This window comes from Brienomyrus brachyistius, chromosome 4, assembly GCF_023856365.1.
Source record: "Brienomyrus brachyistius isolate T26 chromosome 4, BBRACH_0.4, whole genome shotgun sequence".
NCBI classification, from domain to species: Eukaryota; Metazoa; Chordata; class Actinopteri; order Osteoglossiformes; family Mormyridae; genus Brienomyrus; species Brienomyrus brachyistius.
The window spans coordinates 36987593-37002013 of NC_064536.1; the positions used below are offsets into that span (position 1 = coordinate 36987593).

Here is a 14421-nt window from a genome sequence, read left to right on the forward strand (position 1 = left end):
CACCCTCTTGGTGGTCGTTTGGCAAGGTGGGTGGGGTAGCGGTATTTTAATCTTTAGACTGCTGCTGCTTACCCCTTCTAAAGAATGTGGCAGGAAGTGGCTTTGAAAGACCAGTACAAGGATCCTGTGGTCCTCATGAGGCACATTTAACACAATGATGGGGAGCGAAAGAGAGACAGGCATCAGTCCCAAGCAAGCTGAACCACGTCTGCGGATCCATACATCAGAGACCATAGCAGGTGTGGATCTTACCCAAACGTGCAGATGAGCCCCACACTATGCTGTCTGTAGAATGAACAGAGCTGTAATCTGCATTATACTCTTTCCTCTCATTTACACAGACCGGAACTTTCCCAGGCACAAACCTTCCTGTATCCACAGCCCTCTGGACCAACCCTCCCCCAGAACCCCACAAACACGGGTACGAGAGAGTTCACTGGATCCACAGAAATTGTGTTCTGAGAGCCAAAGTTAGCAGCTCTTGTGTTTAACTAAACTGTCAGTGCTGTGTTGTGTTCACTCACTTCCTCTGTGACCTGCTGCTTATTTCTGTATTTAGTGTGAATCTCTGTGGTGAACAGAGTCCAGCATCAAAAGACTAGCAGGTAGCTCAGTGCAAACCTCACTTGGTTTATTGTCCGGTTTATAACAGAGCAGAAGTGTGAATGTAAAACGTTGTTTAGTTCAGACTAACAGGCTTCACTACCAGAATTTCCTTTTTGTTATCTGACTTAACTCGGCTTAAAAAACTCGTATGAAAGAAAAATGTTGTTCAACCTCGTATTCCTTTGTAAGTACTGAATAACTTTTTAATTTCATGAAATTTTTACTGTTGTAATGATAGTGTTTAGCACTACCAAATATGTCTGTGAAATGATGTGTATTGCAGATATTAATATTAACTACGAATATTATTGCAAAAAGAAATCAAAGATTAAAATAAGGATAGTGATAATCATAACGATAATCATTTTTAACAGTGAATGATGTACCCGACTGAAATGCTGCCGTAGAGCCGAGACTGTGATACAGAGAGTAACGCGATTGTTTGAATACAGAGATGCTGACGGTTTTTATTATCATTTCAATAAAACACAGAAGTCAATGTTGCTTTTGAAGAAACAGCTGATATTTTAGTTGCTACAGGGGTGAAACTGTCTTACTCGGCAATTAAAGCTCGTTGTTCTTACATCCATCCATTTTCCAAACCGCTTATCCTACTGGGTCGTGGGGGGTCCGGGCACGAGGCAGGCAACAACCCAGGATGGGGGGCCATCCCATCGCAGGGCACACTCACACACCATTCACTCACACATGCACACCTGCGGGCAATGGAGCAAGTCCAATTAGCCTCAGCATGTTTTTGGACTGTGGGGGGAAACCGGAGTACCCGGAGGAAACCCCACGACATCATGGGGAGAAGATGCAAACTCCACACACGTGACCCAGGCGGAGACTCGAACCCGGGTCCCAGAGGTGTGAGGCAACAGTGCTAACCACTGCACCACCATGCAGCCCCCGTTGTTGTTATATATGGCACAAAACGTTTCACCCATAGGAACAAAGATATGTGGTGTGAGACAGAAAGCCCTCGAGCATATGGGAGCTACCACTGTTGAGACAGAATTCACATGTTCCCTCACTCGTTTATCCACATAGGTTAGCAAAGAGTGCAGATACCCTGACAGAGAGAGTACTGGAGTGAAGGGGAAAAATGGCACCTCAACTGGGATTGCTGCCATTACCTTTTTCACCACACTCCACCTCCACAAGCAAACTGTCCATTTGCAAAAAGATTTCAATAAACCTGTGAACCACTTGGTTTATAGAAAAACACAGAGAGACATTAAACAGTAACCGAGAGGCATCCGGAGAGCGGGTGCAGGTGTCCAAGCCCCAGAGACACCGTATTCATTATACATCAACTGAGGGGGGGCTGCTTCTGGAAAGCAGCGGGTGTAGGGCTCCAAGCCCCAGAGACACCGTATTCATTACACATCAACTGAGTGGGGGCTGCTTCTGGAAAGCAGCGGGTGTAGGGCTTCAAGCCCCAGAGACACCGTATTCATTACACATCAACTGAGGGGGGGGCTGCTTCTGGAGAGCAGCAGGTGTAGGGCTCCAAGCCCCAGAGACACCGTATTCATTACACATCAACTGAGGGGGGGCTGCTTCTGGAGAGCAGCGGGTGTAGGGCTCCAAGCCCCAGAGACACCGTATTCATTACACATCAACTGAGGGGGGGGCTGCTTCTGGAAAGCAGCGGGTGTAGGGCTCCAAGCCCCAGAGACACTGTATTCATTACACATCAACTGAGGGGGGGGCTGCTTCTGGAAAGCAGCGGGTGTAGGGCTCCAAGCCCCAGAGACACCGTATTCATTATACATCAACTGAGGGGGGGCTGCTTCTGGAGAGCAGCGGGTGTAGGGCTCCAAGCCCCAGAGACACCGTATTCATTACACATCAACTGAGGGGGGGGCTGCTTCTGGAAAGCAGCGGGTGTAGGGCTCCAAGCCCCAGAGACACCGTATTCATTACACATCAACTGAGGGGGGGGCTGCTTCTGGAAAGCAGCGGGTGTAGGGCTTCAAGCCCCAGAGACACCGTATTCATTACACATCAACTGAGGGGGGGCTGCTTCTGGAGAGCAGCGGGTGTAGGGCTCCAAGCCCCAGAGACACCGTATTCATTACACATCAACTGAGGGGGGGGCTGCTTCTGGAGAGCAGCGGGTGTAGGGCTCCAAGCCCCAGAGACACCGTATTCATTACACATCAACTGAGGGGGGGCTGCTTCTGGAGAGCAGCGGGTGTAGAGCTCCAAGCCCCAGAGACACCGTATTCATTACACATCAACTGAGGGGGGGCTGCTTCTGGGGAGCAGCGGGTGTAGAGCTCCAAGCCCCGGAGACGCTGTATTCATTACACATCAACTGAGGGGGGGCTACGTCTGGAGAGCAGCGGGTGTAGGACTCCAAACCCCAGACACACCGTATTCATTACACATGATGAATGGGGGGGGGGTTTGGTGTCCTTGCGATTAATAAAATAGAAAAGAAGATAAAAGGGAAATAAGACTTGTCTAGTGTCATCACTCTGAACTTATACATCCACTAACTCAGCTGTTAAAATATATTTACTCTGTTTTCTATGTCTCCAGGTTGCAGTGCTGCTCTGGTGACCCAGGCTAAGGAGCCGGCGGTGGTAGAGGTCCAGCCTGGAGGAAATGCCACTCTGCCTTGTGGGATCCCTGTAAATACGGAGGTTTCCTGGTTTTCCCAGCAGTCAGACCACATACCAGCCAGAGTCATGGATCTGAAATACACATCTGCACATCAGATAATCCCTGTTTACATCAGAGATGAATACAGAGGGAGGCTGGTTCCTGTTTCTGACTCTAACACACACAGTCTGCAGCTGAAGAACATCACTGAGGCAGATCTGCTTATGTACTGCTGTATCCAAACTTCAAACACAAAGTTTGGAAAATGTACACATGTGAAATTCAAAGGTAAATTAATGACAAGTGATTCAGATTAAAGTGACTGTGGACTGTGTGTGCATTAGGCATGTTAAGCTAAACTAATGCCAATATGGAATACTTAGACTTTATGGATATGAATTGTGATTTAAACTAGGGCGGCATGGTGGTGCAGTGGTTAGCACTGTTCCCTCACACCTCTGGGTCCTAGGTGTGTGGAGTTTGCATGTTCTCCCCATGTCGTCGTGGGGTTTCCTCCAGGTACTCCGGTTCCCCCCCACAGTCCAAAAACATGCAGAGGCTAATTGGACTTGCTAAATTGCCCGTAGGAGTGCATGTGTGAGTGAATGCTGTGTGAGTGTGCCCTGCGATGGGCTGGCCCCCCATCCTGGGTTGTTCCCTGCCTCGTGCCCATTGCTTCCGGGATAGGCTCTGGACCCCCCGCGACCCAGTAGGATAAGCGGTTTGGAAAATGGATGGATGGATTAAAACTAAAAGTAATGCATGTTTATAACAGATCACTGCTTATCACCATAAAAGTGATGATTTTTATACTCTGTTTACAGGCCAACCTGGAGGCCAGTCCATTCCCCACCCTCTCCAGTCCACTCCCCACCCTCTCCAGTGCACTACCCCTCAGCCCAAGACCCAGAACCCAGATCACCTGCATTGTTTCATCCTGATTTGTTACATCCTTCTCCTCTGCCTCGTTTTCCTGGCCTGCTACGTTTATAACAAAGGTCAGACATGTGTGATGTCACTGTGTTTTTTGCTCTCTGTCTGGTCCTTTTTTGTCTCATTCAGCCCCAGACTGGGCTGTAGCACCTGCGTGAAGTTGTTAACATGAGAAGCACGAGCTTGAGCACTATACGGCAATCATATAAAGGCATAAACTAAGACGTATAACTCAGAAAAATTACAGTGCAGACAATATTTAAACGGCATAAGCTATTGAGACCGGTTCGGCGGCAAATGGGGGGCTAACTTAATGGCGGAGTCACTTGACCATATAAATAAGCAATATCGCTTCACTGAAGCAGCACAAAGGACAGTTTTAGCAGCACAAACGATTGTGATTGGTTTGGTTGAAATCAGACACAAATGGAAGGGGGGGGGGCAATCTTACAAACATTCATATCTCAGAAACTAAAGCAGCACAAAGGACAGTTTTAATGGCACAAACCAGCACGAATGCAGTACATACGATTGTGATCGATCTGGTGGAAATCAGACATAAATTGGGGGCTAATGTGACCATGCAAACAAACATTACTATGTCAGAAACTAAAGCAGCACAAACAAAAATTTTAACGGCACAATCCGGCACAAACACGGCACATGTGATTGAGACCAGTTTGGTTGAAATCTGAAACATATGGGGGGGCCAACTTCACGCAGGTGGCCGTAGCAGATGTGCAGTCTGTCAGGTACAGACATTATACGCTTCTTGTGGGCTGCGTATTAATACGCTGTGATACAGTGTAACTCTGACTTTCTTCCTTAGCTAAAGGCCCGTGGGGCTCGGTGGGTCACACCTCCAGGACTGCTAAGCAGTTAAAGTGCTAAAGCAACACACCACCAGCTACACACCACCGGTGTTAATTCTTACATTAAATATTAGTATATTGTAAATATTCATAATCAAAATCAGAATTCACTTTATTGGCCAGGTAATAGGAATTTGTGTTGGTAATACTGGTACTCACAAAAATATAGAAGAGCAGGAGCATACATTAAGATAAACAGATAAGTAGAAATAAATTAACAGAATAATAGGATAAAGGAATAAAATAGTATAAGCTGTGCAATATATTTATAAGGACATCAAGGGAAACAGGTATTTGAATACAGGAATATAAAGGTATGAAAATATATATGATGTCCAGTAGATGATAAAAGATGCACAAAGATGCATGCAGAGTGAGTGTTGGAGTGACAGAGGTAGACTATGTCAGCGGGGGTCAGGGGGCTTGTTGATGAATTCAGCTGTGTGTTGTTCTAGTCTTGATAGACCAGAGTCTCTTCCCAGAGTGTAGTTTTTTGAACAGTTCGTGTCCAGGATGGGAGGATTCGGGCATAATCTTTCTTGCCTGTGCCAGGGTCCTGGAGACGCATAGATCCTGTAGAGATGATAGATTGCAGTCAATCACCTTCTCTACTGTTCAGAAGATACGCTGCAGTCTGTTCTTATCCATGGCAGTGGCAGCAGCGTACCAGATGGTGATGGAGCAGATGAGGATGGACTCAATCATGGCTGTATAAATGTGCGCCATCATTGACCTTGGCAGACTGATCTTCTTCAGCTGCCATATGAAGGGCATCCTTTGTTGGGCTTTTTTGATGTGAGAGAAGATGTTCATATCCCACCTAATGTCCTGGGAGATGACAATGCCCAGGAAAAGGAAGGACTCTATTAGCATGAAGAGTGATGGGGGGATACAGCTGGGTTGCACCTGAAGACCACTACCATCTCCACTGCTTTTAGAGCATTGAGCTCCAGATTATTCTACCAGCACCGGTTCACCAGAGGATGAATTTCCCTCCTGTAGCTGGATTCATGCCCTCCTAGAGATTGGTTCAATGAGGGTAGTGTCCTCCATGAAGTTCAGAAGCTTGATGGAATCATGGCTGGAGGTGCAGCTGTTGGTGTACAGGGAGAACAGTAGGGGAGACAAGACACAGGCTTGCACGGGACTGGTACTTATGATCAATCAGGGATGGGCTTCCCCAGCTTTATTCGCTGCTTCCTGTTAGAGAAGAAGTGAGCACACCCACCTGGGTGTGCTTGTACTGGAGCAGAGCTGAGATGATTGTATTAAATGCAGAAGTCCGCAAACAGGATCCTGGCATAGGATCCAGGAGAATGCAAGTGTTGGAGGATGAACTGAAGGGTCATGTTGACAGCATCATCTGCATACCTGTTGGATCTGTAGGAAAACTGCATTGGGTCTAGGAGACAGTGATAGATCTGAGATGAGACAATACATGATACTCAAATGACTTCATTACTACAGAGGTCATGACGATGGATTTGTAGTTGTCCAATGACCCTCGGCTTTTTGGGGATGGGAATGATGGTGGAGATACTGAAGTACATGGCATATCTCCAGGGAGGTGTTGAAGATATCTGTGAGCACCGGAGACAGTGTGTCAGCACAATGCTTCAGTGTGCAGGGGAAGGCAGAGTCTGGTTTGGTTCCTTTGTAGGGATTCTGACGCTTGAGCATCTCATGTTAACATCACACTCAGAAAGAAGGAGGGTTGTTGTGGTAGAGGGAGGGTGGAGGGGGGCCATTCATAGCGAGTGGATGTGTAGTGGCCCCAGTCGTCATTGTGATGGGTGGTTCAATGTTGGTGCCAGTGGGCTGCATCTGATGGCTGTGCACACTGGGAGTGGTGTCAGGACTATCCCTTTGTTTTTCAAATCAACCGTAGAATTTGTTCAGCTCATTGGCAAGGCTGGTTGTTGATGGAGTGTGAGGTTTTGGGTTTGTAACTGGTCATTTCCTGTCCTTTCCAGATGAAAGCTGAGTTGTTGGTTGCAATTTGTTGCTCCAATCTTTCGGAATAATGGCATTTGGTTGCTTTCCCCACCTTGCTGGACCTTGTGTTTTGCTTCTTTGTATACATCCTGGGCCCTGCTTCTAAAAGCCTTTTCCTTCTCCAAATGTAGCCGTCTGAGTTTAGCTGTGAACCAGGGTTTGTCATTTTTATAGCTTACCCTTTTATAGTTTTTTGAAGTGTGTAGCTCATCTTCATGGATATTTTTAGTGGTTTATAGGCCTCCTGTAATTAATGATATGTTAATTTCTGGATTCTCTGATCTCCTGGCTGACATTACGCTCACCTATGATAAAGTACTTCTTGTTGGCGATTTCAACATACACGTTTGTTATAAATCTAAACTTTTGGTTAATAACTTTTTATCAGAATTATCGTTTGATTTTATCCAGCATATTAATGCTCCAACTCACTCTCTCGGTCACACCCTTGATTTCATTTTTACACGTGGTATTTTAGCCAATAAAATTACTGTTGATCTTGGAAATACTTCCTGTGACACATGTTATTCTTTTTGAATTGTTCTATTATATCAGATTTTAAAATCATATTCTCCACATGGCTATTGTGATGGCATCGAAGATTCTGTTTTAGCATTTAATTCTTTATGAAAAACAGTTTTAGACTCAATTGCTACTGCAGAATGGTGTTGGAAAAAAGAAAGGCTAAATATATCTAAGCAGATTTTTAGGATTAGAGTTTTTGAGACATCTTGGTTGCCACGTTCCATAGCTCGTTAGTCTGCGGGTGGTAGCTGCGCGTAGAAGAGAGGCTAAGAGATATATTGAGTAGGGCACAAAATGCCCGTAATACTCTTATGGTGAACTGAGGTCCCCAATCCGATACCACAGGCATATCCAACTCCGGACCTAGAGGGCTTCCGTCTAGTAGGTTTTCTATCCTACCTAGCTTCAGATGAGCCACACCTGTTCTCAGGTAAATATCAGGAACAGGTGTGGCTCATCAGAAGCCAAGTGGGACAGAAAACCTACTGGATGGTAGCCCTCTAGGACAAGAGTTGGAGACCCCTGTGATACAATGTCTTTGAGCACTCCATATTGCCTGAAAATCCAGGTCAGCAGAACATCACTTCAGAGCTAAGGGCGGTTTAGCCATAGGAGTTAGTCTGCACATACCCAAGAATTGGTCTATTGCCATCAGGATCACTGTGTATTCCTGGGACCTGTGAGACCAGGAGTGTTGAGGCAAGGGTTGGAGGAGAGCAGCGGGTCAGCAATTGTTGGCCTTATGTTAAGCACACAAAAAGGTTTCAAGAGATTCGATTGCCAGAGGTTGGGGACGGTGCTGAACAGGGTCTTTAACCCTTGATGAGAGAGGTCAGGGGTGCTGCCACCGTACTAAAATTCTATATGAAATGGTGATAAAAACCGTTGAAGATCTTTCCCTGTGAGCAGCTTGAGCCACTCCCACACCACTTTTACCTGTTCTTCATCCATCCCTACACCACTTAGTTGAATCTCGTATCCTAAGAACTTGATGGTGGGGAGATGGAACTCATACTTTTCCCCTTTGACAAAGAGGTGAAGGGGAATAGATGAGGATGTTGTCAATATAAACTATTACATAGCGCTGGAGCATATCGGCTAAAACTGGGACATAAAGTAGGTGTAGTGGCGCACCTGCCCCCCTACCAGGAAGGTTCCACTCCACTCACCGCCAGTGGTGTCCATAGGTCTTCCATCGGGATGGAGTGGCGTTCCACTAGGGGCTCATCAATAAAGTTCTCCTTCACACTGGAATCCACCAAGGCACTATGCTTCAGCTGGTGGCCTGACCAGGATAGGGCCTGACAGGATGGCGCCATTCACGGACTACATTATGCAGGGTGATAGACAGCTGCATGTATTTGTCAAAAGTGCATGCCTCTCTCCTACAAACTAGTTCGGGTTGAAGCTGAGGATTCATTGCGTGGCGATAGATCACCTGCAGGCAGGTGGTGAACCAATCCAACCCTGCCGCAAGGGTGCGGAAGTTGAGGGCAAAGTCCATAGCTGATCTGTGCCCTTGGCAGAGGTCCAGGAGACGATCCCCCAGGCTTCTGCCCAATGTGGGATGATCAAACACAGCCCCAAAACGCCTGTTGGAAAGAGGCGGCCGAATTTAAGACAGGGCTCTTCTCCGTCCAAAGAGCAGTTGCCCAGGAACGCACTCTGCGCAACAGTAGAGAGAGCACAAAGTAAACCAGGTTGTGATCATATGAGAACATTTCCGGATGGTGATCTATATAACTCGCAGTGCATAAGGAACGTGCAACATTGATCTGAGTTTCCATCGCAGCGTTCCGGAACAGCTATTGGAATCCCGGAAGAGGCGCAGGACGGCATCCAAGGAAGAGGTGCTGCTATGGTGATTCCCTGTTTAAGCTGGCCGACCAGGGTTGTCAGCTGATCAGTCCGCATCTGGACATCCTACAGCTGGTTGTGTGCATCTGCCAGATCCACCTCTCTTTGTTCAGCGAGGTATTCTGTCACGGCACAGAACACTCTGAGAAACTCTGGGCCTGGAAACAGCACAGGCTATATTGTACTGGAGGCAACCAATAACAAGGATGACAGGAAAACTCGTAGTCGTGACAGAAGGCGCAGGGTAATGGAAGCCAGAGAGGTTATTCCAACGGACAGGAGATGAGACGTGGTTCAAAACATGGTTGGGCTCCAGGGAGGAAAGGCAAGAGCGGGAACAGGAACATGATGGGGGCACGTGATCAGGGATGCACGAAAGACACAAGAGAGTTGCTCAGTTTGTAGCATGAAACCAACAATACTTCACACTGGGGTCTCAAGGAGCAAATCCTTAAGTATGGCTTCCTCCAGGTGCATTGAATCTTTGCGGGTTGTCCAGTGAGTTCATGAGGGGGTGTGGCAGGAGGGCATGGCAGGAGGGCGTGACACCGATGTCCTCTAGTGAGCCCCGTGCTCATTGCCTGGCATTGTGGAGCTCAATTGGCATTTACCACAGAATACCAGAATACCCTGTGCTTTTCACAGATGAGAGCAGGTTCACCCTGAGCACATGTGAGAGACGTGAAAGGGTGGGGAGAAGCCATGGAGAATGTTATGCTGCCTGCAGCATTGTTCAGCATGATGGGTTTGGTGGTGGGTCAGTGATGGTCTGTGGAAGCATATTCATGGAGGGACGCACAGACCTCTACAGGCTAGACAACGGCACCACTGCTGTTGACTGGCACTATTAATTAAAAAAAAATAAAAATTCATTTTGCGTGAGAATTCTGACATACACTCAGCAGTAGCTGGAAATTTTTATTTCCGACCATCTCTTTTTCTGTGTTTCCTGTTTAAAACCTCAAACCTGCAACCAGTCCTTCTCTAACACAAGTGTCCTGCATGCAATGCGCAGTGAGTCAGTGTGAGAGCAGCAGCCCTTATCAGCAGGGCTGGTAGAGCACCCTGTGCACTCTGTGAATGACGTCACTCTTTACTGTTTCAGTATTACTAAGGAAGAGCTCTGACTCACAGCAGAGGGGAAGCAGGACCAGCCGACACGATCAGGTACTGTCACTGACAGGGCTTTCTGTGGCCTTCAGACCACAGCGGGTAAGTGTCTCTGCTTAATCAGACGTGTTTATATAGCAAAATAAACTCTGCCGAATGTTTTACATAGACTGAGGTACTTTTAACTGATTTGTAAAATAAAGCTTTTTCTTTGCTTTACAGGAAAAACTTGATGAAGTCCCATATGTACCAGTAGAGATTAAATCACCCACGAAGCGAGACCAAAAAAGAGAAGATGCACAGGATACTTGTGGGGGACCAGCAATCATTCACAGTGGCGCAGAGTTTGTTATCAACCCAAATTTACTCAAAAACCAAAAATTATCCAAAATAGAAAAGAACATCCAACAAAAGAAAATACTGGGCTCCATAAAATGAGGTCAACAAAGCAGAATGACATTGTGTGGTTACATTGCATGTATTTATGTCAGCTTGGTGTAGTTATTATAATATTTTTCTTAGTTTAAATGCGTTTTGCACTTTTGCGTTTTTGTATTTATGAATTTCTGTTTTCTAATGTTCTGGGGTGTGGATTTACCAGTCCATACCACTAGGAGGCAGAGTGTGTTTTGCGCATGAGTTATGTAGAAAGAGTAAGCAGAAGCTCTCAGAGACAGAGAAACTGTGAGAGAGTGTACAGCACACTCTGCCTCAGTCTCATTTATTTCTATTATTTTTCCGGCAATAATTGTTTCAATTTAAAGTATATGCAATGTACATTATATAATAAATCTCCTAGACATGGTTACTCATCTTTTGATGTACGTTCTGTCAAATATTGAGGTTTTGTTAATACAAACATAGTTCTGCTTCCTGCATGGTCACAAAATGGTGGACGCTCGTTCCAAGTTGTAAAAAGCCGGTTTGAAGCTCCTGAACTTTTCCGATGGTAGTCTGAATAATTAAACATGTGGTGGTTACTGTATGTAATATAAAAGTAATGTAGTACGGTTTTAGTTTTATTTAGGATGTATGTATTTAATTGGTCTGTTAGCTGTTGTACACTGTTAAAGCCAGGTGCCTGTTTCTCACTCTGTGGGGGTCAAGTTGAGATCTGATGACCTTTACCCAGACCTTTGGCCAGATGTCCCAACTACTCAATTAAAGTTCATCTACTCATTAAACACGGCTCACAACAGCCCGTCAGATTTCAGTAGGCTATAATTGCCCTCATATATGACTGTGAATCATGAAATTTGGTATAATGGTGCAATATTTCTTCTGCTTCTCAGGCCAGAAAAAGACACAGGTTGGGCTATAGTGCTCAGTAGTCCATAGGCCCTTATACCGTAATGTAAATATTATAAAGCTATACATACATAAAGTGCTTCCATACTTAATAGACGTTAATTTACATGCATTATAATGGAACATTTACTGTTAAATGTTGACAGAGCACCTATTCAGGCCATAGTGCTGAGACCCCGATAGTCACTGGCTGTGGCTATATTTTAATTACAGGATGGGCTGACCCTAACCACACTGGCTTGCAAACTCAGAGCACTCCTTCAGTTCAGACGCCTCATATAAATGACCTGACCTGCCACGTTCACTACTGCTCCTGAGAAGTATGATGGCAACTAAGGGAGTCACCAATACCATCTTTCAGACTGAGTGCGGTATGTGTAGCAATATTCATGACTGATTCGATTTCAAGCTGAGATGGGGAAAAGTGCCTTCTAGTGGTGCTTTGTTTGCCTGGCCAGGAAGAGCTGCTGTTTGCTTCAAACCACAAAGAGCTCTGATTGGTTTGCAACGTTACTTCACATAACAGGGTGCAGTGTACTGAATCTGGTTGGTGTTTTCGCCTTGACTTGAACACTGTTTTTGTCCATAACGGTATTCAGGCTGTAGTGTTTCATGGTGTCTGTATGTGATGTCACAGCCGTGACCTGGAGGGGGTGGAAAAAAGCTCACTGGGTTCGATTCCAAGGATATTCAATGTGATTCGGTTACAGTGGAACATGAGTGGAGTTACTATATGACCGAGAATATCTTAAAAGTACTTAAATATTATTAGTTTTCATTCAGGACAGAAATGCAGAAGATAACGGAACAGCCCCCTGCACAGGTCACTGAAATGTGGTCAGATTTGAGAAAGATGTGATATTTCTCCTTTAGAACATGACAGCATGACTAAGAGACGGTGAGAGTAACTGGTGGTAAGCCAGCCCACCCTGCAGGAGTGCCAGTGTAAAGGCAGTGACACATATTATGCAGCTGGCTAGACCGGGGTCACATAATGGAATTGTTTAGAAGGGCTGAAAGAAGGCAAGAGCTCCCCTAGTGGTTATAAGAGTGCATGTTCCCTAGTGCAGATGTAATGGGCGGTGCTCTCATTGCTTTTAGACGACAACTTGGGGTAAAAGAACAAATCAAATTATTTCGCTTATTTAATATTCAAAGATTTATTCAGCTGAATTTTTAGCCATCCAGACTTAATATGTAGAAATCCACCACAATTGAGGATGGCATGGCATGGCTATTAGTCTCTACCACATGTTCTTGTTATTTATCAAGATTCTCCTGAGTGTCTGTGTCTTTGGTATGTGTTAGTCAGCTCTATGCTTACAGTACTCTTGTAGTACTTTTAAATGTACAAGATTGATTTTTTCCAATCATGGTATCTGTCTGTCTCATAACAGCGAAAAACCTCCCCCTAGGTGAGCCATAGGGGTCCACCTAAGCAGCTCCTGGAGGTTCCACCAAATAACCAAAACTGTAAATGTCAAATTCGCGAATGTGAAGGGGTTGCTGTAATAGGTATAAAAAAGCCAGTGCGGAAGCACGTCACATGCAGCATCATAGCGCTGCCAAATATGAATGAAATAAGTATTTATAGGTCAAAGTGATTATTATTTTTCCAATGATGATTTGCCTTGTCATCTATCTTGGACTGCATGCCATGAACGATTCTGATGAATCTACTGAATGACCTACAAGACGAAATCACGCTGTCTATCCATCTTTAAGCACTAACAACACTCGGTTTTGTGGCTATTGGAACATATCAATGGGAACTGGCTGACAGATATGTAATATCCTAGCCTATTAGGTAGAGATGGCAATTTCGGCACCCAGGATTGATCCGTTCCGAAGACGTCCAAAACTTCTGGTCTCAATACGGAGTTTACAAAATGTTGCGAAACATCAGTCATGTGTCATTTTTCACGGCGAGAGAGAAAAACCTATAAAAAACCTCGGAAAAAACGGTGCGTGTTGGGTGTTTGTGGCATCGTTGGTTTCAGCGAGTAGTTTGCCAATTATAATCATTTGAAATCCAATTGTATTAGTGAAACAGGTTAGCAGTTAGTGTGATTTAGGCAAAAGTTTAGTGAGGGACATATAGTTATAGTAGGTGTAATATCAAGGTTTTGCTTGGATTCAGTTAGAAACATAAATCAAAAAGCTGGAGTACAAATAGACACATAAGATTACATATACATATATTAACACTGCTAACATAGACAAAGAGTGTTTTTGCACTGTTCTATCCATCCATCCATCCATCCATTCATCCATCCATCCATCATCTTCCGCTTAATCCGGGGTCGGGTCGTGGGGGCAGCAGTCTCAGCAGAGAGGCCTAGACTTCCCTCTCCCCAGCCACTTCATCCAGCTCCTCTGGGGGGATCCCAAGGTGTTCCCAGACCAGCCGAGAGACATAGTCTCTCCAGCGTGTCCTGGGTCTTCCCCGGGGTCTCCTCCCAGTGGGACATGCCCGAGCCACCTCATCTGGCTCCTCTCGATGCGGAGGAGCAGCGGCTCTCACCCTATCTCTAAGGGAGAGCCCAGCCACCCTGCGAAGGAAACTCATTTCAGCCGCTTGCACCTGCGATCTCGTTCT

The 14421-nt window shown here is 45.6% G+C and overlaps 1 protein-coding gene across 2 annotated transcripts; it reads left to right on the forward strand.

The window, feature by feature from the left end:
* Nucleotides 1–432: 432 nt before the first annotated feature.
* LOC125739987 (uncharacterized) lies at nucleotides 433–11322 on the forward strand. Of its 2 annotated transcripts, XM_049010606.1 has the most exons (6): nucleotides 433–790; nucleotides 3160–3510; nucleotides 4047–4220; nucleotides 9340–9521; nucleotides 10510–10616; nucleotides 10737–11322. In XM_049010606.1, exons 1-5 carry the CDS (start codon nucleotides 766–768, stop codon nucleotides 10516–10518), a joined length of 741 nt encoding a protein of 246 aa, XP_048866563.1. In that variant the 5' UTR covers nucleotides 433–765; the 3' UTR covers nucleotides 10519–10616; nucleotides 10737–11322. The 2 variants fall into 2 exon arrangements, with proteins under 2 accessions (XP_048866563.1, XP_048866562.1); XM_049010605.1 differs by lacking the exon at nucleotides 9340–9521 and having other exon boundaries at nucleotides 526–790.
* The last annotated feature ends 3099 nt before the right edge of the window (nucleotides 11323–14421 follow it).

Coding starts and splice junctions, on each gene's coding strand:
- LOC125739987 (XM_049010605.1), top strand. CDS start 766: ATGTTGTTCAACCTCGTATTCCTTT. Junction 3,511..4,046: donor TACACATGTGAAATTCAAAG/GTAAATTAATGA, acceptor CTCTGTTTACAG/GCCAACCTGGAGGCCAGTCC. Junction 10,617..10,736: donor TGGCCTTCAGACCACAGCGG/GTAAGTGTCTCT, acceptor TTTGCTTTACAG/GAAAAACTTGATGAAGTCCC.